We start from the raw sequence: 11770 nt of genomic DNA, 5'->3' as shown, positions 1-11770 counted from the left end.
AAAAATATTAAGATAAAAAATACTGCAGAGTCTACAATCCCTGAAAGAATAATAGAGAATAAAGAATGAAAAGAAAAGTAAACAGAATCAAGTCATTGCCTGTAGCACTGGATGACTCTACATCCCAGGGCCTCTATGTTTGGTTCTGAAATCTCCTGTAGAGAGAGGTAGAAATGTGAAAACTGGAAGCCAAGATTTTGGTAGACCTTGAGCCAATTATTGAATCATAATGATCTCAATGGAAGATGGTTGCATATGCAAAGAAATGGATACAATCCAACATCCATGACACATATGAATTATCCCTGATGACCAGCAGAAACAGGGTCCAAAGGAGAAGAGACACTCATGAACATGCTCCCAGAGGTTCTGGCTAGGACTTCTTCCTGCCCATCAGTTTCCTCAGGCCCTGTTTCAGGTCTTTGTTTCTCAGGCTATAGATAAAAGGGTTCAGCATGGAGGTAAGAAGTGTGTAGACAAGTGTTGCCACACGATCTCTCACAGTGTAGTTGGACAGGGGCTGTAAATAGACATAGAAGATGCTTCCATAAAAGAGGGTTACCACAGTGAGGTGAGAGCCACAGGTGGAGAAGGCTTTGCGTTTCCCAGCAGCTGAGGGGATCTTGAGAACTGTGATGAGGATTCGTATATAAGAGAAGGTGATGCACACAAAGGGGGTCACCAAAACAACAGAACCTTCTGACATTATCACGATTTCATTGAGAAATGTGGAGGAGCAGGACAATTTCAGCAGAGGGTTGATGTCACAGAGGAAGTGATGGATAACATTGTTGTCACAGAAGGTGAGACGATTCAGTAGCAGTGTGTGTAGGAGTGAGTGGAGGTGAGGAAATGAGCAGGAAAAGGCCACCAGCAGGACACAGCGGTGGTGGTTCATGGTGGTGACATAGTGGAAGGGGTCACAGATGGCCACATAGCGGTCAAAGGCCATGACCACCAGGAGGAAGCTGTCAGTGTTGGCCAGAACGTAAATAAAATACATTTGTGTCAGACACTCAGCATAGGAGATGGTCTTCTCTGACAGGAAGCTCACTAGCATCCTGGGGACAATGGTTGTTGTAAAGCAAATGTCAGTGAAGGACAGGAAACTCAGGAAGAAATACATGGGGGTCTGGAGCTGGGGGTCAGAGTGGATGGCGAGGATGATGAGCAGGTTCCCTGTTATGGTGACCAGGTACATGGTGAGGAAGAGGATAAAGAGTGGCTTCTGGTCTTGAGGCTGGGAGGAGAGTCCCAGGAGGATGAACTCAGAAACACTGCTGGTTTGGTTGACTCTTTCCATGATCATGAAGCCAGCTAAAACAAAGAACATCTTACCATTTCACACAAATTGCTTTCATAACAAGCCAGTAAGTATGTTTCTTCCTATGCTTACTTTTCACCCATAAGGTCATGATTAGCTACCATGTTGGCAACTTGTCAACTTTGTGGTGCCTGATGCTGCCCTCCCCTCTCAGCTTTCAGATTTCACACACTTCTGGTATTGATAGCATGGACATTGGGAACAAGAATTTTCTTTCGGGAACAGAGTTTAACTTTCCTAATTCAGCTTAATATTAAATCTTAAACATATTTGCCTATTGAGCACCTACTTTGTGTAAAGTGCTCTTCTGGGAGTAGGGACACTACTGTGAAAAAGGCAGAGACAGCCTGGCTTTTAGATCTTCCATTTTAGTAAAGAATCTATCTATCTATCTATCTATCATCATCATCATCATCTATCATCTATCATTATCATCAGATAGTTCTACATTCTATGAAGAAAAATAAACCACATAAGGGGATAGAGACTGACAAAAGTAGAGGGATTATTTCAGATTAGATGGTTTTATTTTTCTCTGTATCAAAAAAAAATGCTCAGTTATGTCATTCTGAGCTTTACCTTTGAAACTACTTGCCAAAAAAAGGGGGTTGATGAAATGTTCACCAGGGAAATCGGAGGAATAATGAACCTAGGCCAACAAAGTTTTGTTGTTGTGCTTCGTTTATCTTAAGCAGTACTTATTTAGAAGCTCATGTTCCTTAGTGAATGTCAACCTATCACTATCAGTCCATACAAATCCTTATTTATTTATTTATTTATTTATTAAAAAAATTTTTTAACGTTTATTTATTTTTGAAATAGAGAGAGACAGAGCATGAACGGGGGAGGGTCAGAGAGAGGGAGACACAGAATCTGAAACCGGCTCCAGGCTCTGAGCTGTCAGCACAGTGACTGATGCGGGGCTTGAACTCACGGACCGCGAGATCATGACCTGAGCTGAAGTCGGCCGCTTAAACGACTGAGCCACCCAGGCGCCCCCAAATCCTTATTTTTAAATTTACTTTTTACCTTTTTCTTCTAGTTTCTTAAATCTGATCATGTTCCCATATCCTGGACATCCAACCAGTAAGCAAGCATATATCCTTCTATGCCAGAATCCATTTATTTAGTTATATCGATAGCCTTATAAAATATCTATTACTGCTTTGTCTAGGTATTTTTCCTTCCACTTACTTCAACAATTACTTCAATAATACTGTGGCATATATCTCATTCTTTCTTTTTCTATCTATGTATAATTTTGGAGATCTACCAATGTTCTGGCCCTTTACTTCTGACTCTTTCCATTGTATGCAAGCAGCATACTTACTATGTTTCCCTAAATGTCCTCTAAATCTTTGTTACCATGAACAACATAAACTCACATATCCTCATGCATACAAAGTGTTTTATTTATTTATTTATTTATTTATTTATTTAAAAACATTTTTTAATGTTTATTTTTTACAGAGAGAGAGAGACAGATTGATAGCAGGGGAGGGGTAGAGAGAGAAGGAGGCACAGAACCTGAAGGAGGCTTCAGGTTCTGAACTGTCAGCACAGAGCCCGATGTGGGGCTTGAACTCATGGACCGTGAGATCATGACCTGAGGTGAAGTTGGACACTTCACCGACTGAGTCACACAGGTGCCCCTACCTACAAAGTTTTGAATTATTCATCAAGACATTGAGAATGGACACATTGGGTAGACATTTTTTAAATAGCAGTTCAAAGAATCACCATTTGTTTATTCACTTGTTCATACAAGAATTAAATGCCCACTTTGCAGCTGGTTAGTATCAGGCAAATAATTAAGTATCTTTACATTTCAGTTTTCTTATCTGTAAATAGCTATACTAATATTTTTTCCCCACAATATTTTTATGATGTTTTCATTTAATACATGTGCTTAAAGCATTTAGAATGATTCCAGGGACAGAGTAAATATTTGATACCACTGTCTTTTCCCCATCACTGTTGGTGCCAATGACTTTTTCTCTAACTAGGTATTTGTACATTTTCTCAGAAGTAATGAATCTGAATACTAAAACAACACCAGTCCCCACACGTTAATGCTTTTATGGCCAGATTAACCTTAATATGAATTTACAAAGCTTTCTTAGATGGTGTATTTGTCCATATTTTGAATAATCTGAGAGTGAATCAGTAATTACACACTTATACAGGTAGATTTTTGTTTAATCCTCACTGCAAACGTGTGAGGCATAAGCTATTTTTTTTATTTGACCGAGAGAGAAAGACAGAGCATGCAAGTAGGGGAGAGGCAGAAGGTGAGGAGGAGAGAATCTCAAGCAGGCTCCATGTTTAACGCAGAGCCTAATGCAGGGCTCGATCCCACGATGCAGGGATCATGACCTGAGCCAAAATTAAGAGTTGGACACTCAACCAACTGAGCCACCCAGGTGCCCTGGCATAAGGTATTATTATTCCTATTTCCTTTTTCTAATGAGGAAACAGATTCAGAGATCAAATAATTTGCTAAACTCACACATCAAGTAAATGTCCAAAAATAGGTTTCAAATTCAGGATTAACTCTGAATCTCAAGATTTAAGTATTAACCACTTTTCATCTTCTCATATTTTTATAAAGCTATAAAATATGTCTGAAACAATCATGCACAGGATCAATTTTTTTTCCAATTTCATCATTTTCTATTTTAACACATACACATCCCACACATTTTGTTTCCTTAAATGTTTCTCACCCCATGTTAAAAACAGACCTTTGCTGTTACGGTGGGATATCTTTTTTTTTCTTTGTTAAACAGATTGCAGAATTTGAAAATTCTCATATGTGTGATTGGCAACAAAAATGGGGAATTTGGTCTTGGATGGCTGGGGCACTGTGTGTATATTAAGTCAAGGGTGTGGTAGAAAGTGCAATGGACTTGGAAGCACAGGTGGGGGGTGTACTTGACCTCTATTACTTGTGCATTGAGTGATTTTAGATATTCTAAAGAGCAAATAGAACATATAAGTGCAGTTTGTAAAATATACATCAGCAAAAATAAGTTATTTATGAAGGGGATACCTGGAGAGAGTGAGATGAAGATTTAAAGGGATCAAGTAAGGTTGGGTACCACTGTGTCTCATCTGGGCTGAGTACGTGGCAAACTAGAAAGAAGCTTTGGAAGTGAGAATCTGAGGGAATCATCCTCAAAGCATGGGATGTGTTAGGGAGGGTGACTTTTGTGTATGTATGTAGCTTTTCCACTAAACTCCCCATATGTACTTACTGGGAATCTGATTCCTTAAAAACCATGGTATACGGCACCTGGGTGGCTCAGATGGTTGAGTGTCCAGCTCTTGATCATAGCTCAGTCATAATCTTACTGACTTGGGATCGAGCCCCACTTTGAGCTCTGTGCTGAGCATGGAGCCTGTTTGGGATTCTCTCTCTCTCCTTCTCTTTCTGCCTCACCTCTGCTCATTCTCTCTCTCTCTCTCTCTCTCTCTCTCTCTCTCCCTCTCTCTCTCTCTCTCTCTCCTTCTCTCCCTCTCCCTCTCAAAATAAATAAATAAATACCCTCCTCCCAAATCATGGTATAATGACATACTGGCATAGGGATCAAATAGGGTGATCATAAAATACAAAGCCAGACTTAAATGTTAGGCTGAACTCTCATATACTGTGTCCATGTGATTTTTGGAGCTAAAGGAGCTAAAAGGAGGCTCAAATAAGTACCCAGGTCAGGTGGATGGTCAGGTGGGCAGCCAGCATGCTGGTGTTCACTGTCCATATCCAGATATCGTTTCACCCTTTCCGGTTTAAAAAAAATCTTTTCTCCCTCCTGAACCCCTTTTCCAAATTGGTTAAATTTATCTATCCATCAAAGCTGATCTTTGACCTTCTAGCCAGAGATAGCAAGAGGGGTTGGGAGGAAGGAGGAAAAAGCAGATAGGCAGATTGCTCTAGATTCCAGAGGGAAAAAATTTTCTGATATTCCCTCACATCCTTATTCCTCACCCTCTGTCTCTCAGCATCCTTCGGTTGTTCTCTGTTCTGCAGAAGGCAGAGATGCCCAGATGCACTATAGCAGGAACTCTCCTGGTCGGGGAAACTCTGTTGGCTTCTCATGAGTTTGCCTCTGCTCTCCTGGACTCCTTTGGATCCTTGCTTGGCTGAGGAAGCTACAGTGTGTTCATTCCAACTGGACCCCTCAAGAGAGTTTGCACTGTGACCTCTCTCTCAATACAGAAATCACAATGGCAACCGAATTGAGCAGAGCTGCCCTTAGGGGAACAACAAACTCCTGAGGTCACCTTCTGAAGATAGAGGTTATTTCCAAGCCTTTCAAACTTACCATAACATCTCCAGGGCATGCTTTAGTGTCCTCAAGTATAGAGTAATCAAAGGGGAGGACGAGTGTGTGTGTGTGTGTGTGTGTGTGTGTGTGTGTGTTTGGTTGAGTAGGGAGTGTTACAGTTTGGGTTCTGCAGGAACCTGACTTTCAGATGGAGATTAGCCTGTGGGGCATTTATTAGAGAGGGCTGTAGGGATCCACATCTGTGGATGGGAGAGGAAGAAAGCAGAGTTGGGCAGAGGGAGAAGTTGGGTTGTGATACAGTCCTCATGAAGGTCTCAGCTGACCATCCTGGGAGCTCTGGAGCTGGGACATTGAGGGGGATGGCTCTTTATATCCTCATGTTGATCACTGGGTGTAGGCTGCCCTAGGATGGAAGAATGCTTGTGTGAAGCAGTTTCTTTCAGTCAAGGCTATCCCCAAAAAGAGCTTAAAGCTGAGGGCTACCTTACGAGGCAAACCTTGATGAATTATAGTGGAGTCATCATTCATTTTTGACCTGCAATTACACAGTGAGCTGATCTATTTAAGAACAATGCTCAGGAGTTTTCTTCCTGTCAGCTGGTTATAGGGGATATTCTGTGCAGCCATAGCTTTCTGATCCCTCTCCTAGATCACTGGGATTCTATAAATGATACTGGTATAATGGGTCCCCTGCATTTTTGCAGTGATTATCTTTCACCCTCAAGACTGTACATGTCTTTCTAAGGCTCCAACTGGCTAGTAACTTCTTGGTTATATGATCCATTTACCATGGTGTCATTGATACAGTGGACCAGTGTGATGTTCTGTGGGATATCTAGATTGTCTGCATGTTTTACAACGATATTATGACAGAATTCAAGAGAGTTAGCAGAACCCTGGGGAAAACCATATACCATTTCCATTCAAAGTACACGCAAGCTGTTTCTGATCCTTTTGTGTATTAGAGGTGGAAAAGAATGCATCCACCAGATCAGTGGCTGCAAACCATGTAGCTAAGACCACATACTAGTCCTCAGTAGCAAATATACCACATCTGGGAAGATGGCTGAGATTGAGGCTACTCCTTGGTTGAGTTTGCAATAGTCCACTATCACCTTCCAGGGTCTGTCTTTTGTAGGGACTCAAATGGTGAATGAAGGAGAGAAATGATGGCTATCCTCTCTGGCATGCTTTCTCTGCCATTCCCCTCGGATTATTATTTTTGATTTATTGCCCTGACTTGGTGGTGGGCAATTTCAGAGGATCCCCAAAGGTCAGGGATTCAATGTTGGGGATGTGCCAACTGCCAAGCATTCTTTGTAATTATATTTAAGGAGACTACTGAAGTCACACAGTGAGTCTGCAGATTAAGTGGACCCACTGTATAACCGATTTGGCCAGCACTCCATTTAATACCTTGTCCCCATTTGCATCCTCTCTAACAATGACACCATGATGAATTTTCCCCCATATAAATTTGCCCAAGTAAATAGCCATAGGTACCTCTGGGGAAGGACAGGGAGAATCATCATGAGCGCACTCTCTGTGGTGTTGCATGGCTTTTCCTTCTTGGGACGTGGTCTCTCCATCTGTCAGTGGATTCTGGGTCTGAAAAGTGGCTCAGGTCTAAAAATCGAGCAAGGGACTAGAATGTTTTATTGAGTACACTCAGTCTCCTCATTCATCCTTGATTTTCTTTGTTCATAGAGATGGAACAGTACCCTTTACTGGTTGCTGATCTATTTTCTCACAGCAACCCTATCTCCATATTTTTCCCAGGTGAAGATTCCTTGACTAGCACTCTGACCTCACCACTTGTGATGGTTAATTTTCTTTGTGAAGTTGGCTGGGCTATGGTACCCAGTTACTTAACCAGATAGTAATTCAGGTGTTGCCATGGAGGTATTGTGTTGATGTGATTAACATCTACAATCAGTTGACTTTAAGTAAAGGAATATAATTTAAGTAAATGAAGTAAAATATTTTATAAAGTAAATATATGTAAGTAAAGTAGAATAATGTTAAGTAAAGGAGATTACTCTTATTTAATCAGCTGAAGGCCTTAAGAGTACAATCAAAAAATGAGATTTCTTGGAGAAGAGACTGTGCCTCAAGACAGCCTGAATTTCCAGCCTGCAGATCTGTCTGCCCTGTGGATTTTGGACTTGTCAGCTCCCACAATGGCATAGGCCAATTCTTAAAATCTCTATCTCTCTTCCTCTCTCTGTCATATATACATTTCTGTGATGGCATATATTACCATTATTCTGACTTTCAGAAGAAAGAAGACCCATAATCAAAAGCATAAAATGGAAAATAAAATCTTGTGTTCCTGTTTCCCATCCACAGTCGGCTACTAGCATAACTTAAAATTAAATGAAGACTTGGGTTGGTATGTCACAAACTTGAACAGTTATTAAAGTGAATGCTTCATTTGGCAAATTCATTAGGATGTTTGTCCCTTAGGCCAGCTTGTCTTTAGGAAACTGGCTGGGTTTAGTGCTTTAGCACCAGTATCTCATTTAATGCTGACAATAACCTTGCAGTCAAGGAACTGTTACCACCTGCCATAGGTCTGAGGGAGCAGAACATAAGTCCCTTGCTTAGATGACCCAGTGGCAGAGCTTGTACTGATCTCAGGTCAGTCTGTGTCTAATGCCCTGGGATCAATCTCACTATTTGACTCTTTCCTGATCAAGCCTCAGCTCCTGCCCTGCAGAGTATCTCAGGGGAGTGAGGAGACCTGCAAGCTCTCAGGTGGCAGTGGAATGCTTGCTCTGAGGGAAGCCAGGTCTTAAATTTGGGAGTCTGCAAGGGCCAGGTCTTATCCTGTTTTGGCCATTCTGTAAGGTATGGAAAGGCTGCCCCCATAGCTATTCAGAAGCCAAGGTGGCCATGGTCACTTCTGCTCTTCATGACATCAACATCAAGGATACCTTCTCCTGGGACTTTTGACTCAGCTCCTCTAGTTCCTTCACAGGTTACCTCCCAAGGGAAAGGCCAGAAATTGGGCAATTAGCCTATATAGGCTTCTGCTCTCATCAGAAGCTTGGGCTGTTCCCCCAGGGTATTAATCTTGTTGGTGAATGAGGATCTTCTTGCCCATTTTTCTGCTGCTGGAAAACAGGGATGGCACCTTCACAAGGTCCCTAGGTCGTGAGAAATTGTTCCTTGGATACCAGGTGTCCTGAACAAAAAGTGAAGGCCCAAGGAACAACCTCGACCAAAAGTGTCTGAGCTCACCAAGGAATGTTGCAGGTCAGAGGAAGATGGAGAATTACCACCTGGCACTGGATGTGTATTTTTGTGTGTTGTTTGTGTAACCCGGTGCACTTAGTGGTTAACTGACTCATGTACCAACTCTGTTCATGTAGACAGGGTTTCAATAGATTATGGAAGGAAAACTCTTCTTGGTAGTGTGTGTGTGTGTGTGTGTGTGTGTGTGTGTGTATTCGTGTGCTGTTTATGCTTATGTTTGTATGTGGTGTATTTGCATTGCTGCACATGTACCTATCTGTAGATAGTAAGTGCTTTTTTGTGTGGGTTGTGCTTTGTTTGGATGACTGTGATGTTTATGTATTGTGTTGTGTGCAACAGTGTTTTATTTATCCGTTGTGTGTAAATTCATGTAAAAGCAACACAAACCCTGATTGTGTTTTACCTAGAATGAGTTTATGTCATGAAGAGAATGCATAGATCTGAGGTCTGTGATGGTGTGCATGTGTGTGTGACTACATGTGTGTTTTTACGTATAAACCACTCACACTCTATTTTAAACAAGAATGGGTATAGAAGGGAGAGAACTAAAACCATGATAAGGCAACATGTGTGTGTGTGCATAGTTTTGTGTGTATGTCCATGGGTGTGTGTATGTGCATGGGTGTGTTTGTGTATGGATGTGTGTGTGTATGTGTATGTGTTGGATAAACAGTCTGATAGCTACATTCTCCTCTTATGTCTTATCTCCTTTTATTTCAGACAGAGATATCCAGCTCCAAGAAGAGTCATTCTCAAGCCAGGTTGTAAGCCATTTGTCCATGTGATTTGAAGACCCCACAGTGCACTGAGGGCACTTTTCTTCATTGGCCTTCCAAAACGCCATATTTCTACTCTTTGAAAAATTTTGTTTCAATGTTTACCTATTTTTTTTTTGAGAGAGAGAGCATGAGTGGTGGAGGGGCAGAGAGGGAGACACAGAATCTGAAGCAGGCTCCAGGCTCTGAGCTGTCAGCACAGAGCCCAACTCAGGGCTCGAACCCACAAACCGCGAGATCATGACACAAGATGTGAGACCATGGCCTGAGCCAAAGTCGGCTGCCCAACCGACTGAGCCTCCAGGTGCCCCAAACCATATTTCTACTCTTGAGAACATGGTAGTGGTTAAGTGCTTAGGCTCTGGTGTCACACAGATTTTATTTCAAATTCTTATTTTGACACTTCATTTTGGACTGTGGGCTCAACCTCTGTGAGGCTAAGAAGGCTGAACTGTAAAGTGATAGGAATATTCCACCCAGTATGTGGCATGTGATAAGCATGCACTAAATGGGTGCTAGCATCATGATTATTCCCTAAAGGCATGAGATTTTAAACTTGCTAGTCACTTCTTGACTGTTCAGAGTATTTTGTGCAAAGGCAGGGGAAACATCCAAACAGTCTCTTTCAAACTCCAGCAGACAGCTTCCCTTCCTCTTCGTGAGGCATGTATCCAGCTGTTTCTTTCACACAGGGTTGGCTTGCATCAGGGTTCTATCTTCCTGGTCCAATCGTTGAAGGTGAAGATTCTTCTTGACACAAAACTTCTGGATTTCACCCCCAAAATGCTTGAATTCCAAAGAGAAGTTTTATCCAATGAATGTCACTGGGCAGCCACGGATCAGCAGAAGGCTTAAGTCACTGCCCTCCATCTGGTCCCACTGACTGAGATGAGCTCAGAAATGGCTGAGCTCATCTGTGTTCTTTGAAGAGACTCTTCTATCAGATCCCTATCATTAGAATGATGCTGTCTCACTGGGTTCCATCGTAGGGCTTCTGTATGTGGCCTCTAAGTCTGATTTAATTCCCAGCAAGGGAGCCTGGCCTTTAGTGTGAAGACTATCAGAATCTCTATGCTTTATATCAGAGTCTATCAAGCACTACATGCCATGGAGTATGTGACTTCACACCTGTTTCCACTATACTAAGATGAAAGAATTAACTGCTGGAATTTCTGCTTTACAGGCACTCAATAAATGTTTACTAATTAATGTAATTAAGTGCATGTGAAAGACCTTTGAAAATTGTAAAGTGTGGTGTAAGTAGGTGACCATACATTCTGGCTTGCCTAGGAAAATCTTGGTGTAGACCTATTGTTCTGGTATAATTATTATATAACTTCTCTCCTCAATATTTTGTAAATATTATTTTTAGAGGGATAGGGAGAGTGCCTGGGCAGAGGGAGAGAGAGAGAAATCTTAAGCAGGCTGCATGCTCAGTGCAGATCCTGACGTAGGGCTTGACCCCATGACCCTGGGATCATGACCTGAGCCGAAATCAAGAGTTGGATGTTCAACCAACTGAGCCAGCCAGGTGCCCCTCTTCTCACTCTTAAAGCATACTGGCTTGGATAAGATAATATAGGGTCATCATATGTATGAGTGTAAGTAGGTAATCAAGCAGGTGGCTGGGGTAATTTTGAAGCCCTGAAACCATTCCAAACATGGACTAGAATATTCTGCCAAATGAATGAAGGGCAGGAACAGCAGAATGCTGAAGAGTAGGATCTCTGATTATGGTGACAAAGAGAAAGTCCCCAGGGTCATTCAGGGAGTAAATTATTGAGGTTGGAGTCCAATTCAAGATTTTTAGCTACAGGGCCCTAGCTCCTGATCAGTACTCTACATTGTGCTCAATAATTGTGAGCTCTAAGGAGGAAGAGGATTGCATATTTTATTTTCTGTTTTATTCTCAGTGCCAACAAAGTATCTGGAACATGGTCAAGTAAGTGAAGAAATTTATGCTGGCCTCCTTTGAAGGAAATCTTGTTTGCTGTTGGAAATCCGATGTACTCTGTGACCACAATGGGGCAGATGGAAGATTCAGACAGCAAAATGTGTGGTGTGTCTGAATTTTGATACAGTTTCCAGGAGAAACAGCACGTGGCTATAATGTACACATAGTG

At 41.9% G+C, this 11770-nt stretch overlaps 1 protein-coding gene across 1 annotated transcript; it reads right to left on the bottom strand.

The window, feature by feature from the left end:
• Positions 1-373: 373 nt before the first annotated feature.
• LOC125150927 (olfactory receptor 1L8-like) lies at positions 374-1333 on the bottom strand. Its single transcript, XM_047831413.1, has one exon. The coding sequence runs from the start codon at positions 1331-1333 to the stop codon at positions 374-376; it is 960 nt and encodes a 319-aa protein (XP_047687369.1).
• Between the last annotated feature and the right edge of the window lie 10437 nt (positions 1334-11770).

The sequence above is a fragment of the Prionailurus viverrinus genome, chromosome D4, assembly GCF_022837055.1.
Source record: "Prionailurus viverrinus isolate Anna chromosome D4, UM_Priviv_1.0, whole genome shotgun sequence".
Lineage (NCBI taxonomy): Eukaryota > Metazoa > Chordata > Mammalia > Carnivora > Felidae > Prionailurus > Prionailurus viverrinus.
The sequence above is the reverse complement of the archived record's forward strand: the minus strand, read 5'-3'. Positions and strand labels throughout refer to the sequence as shown.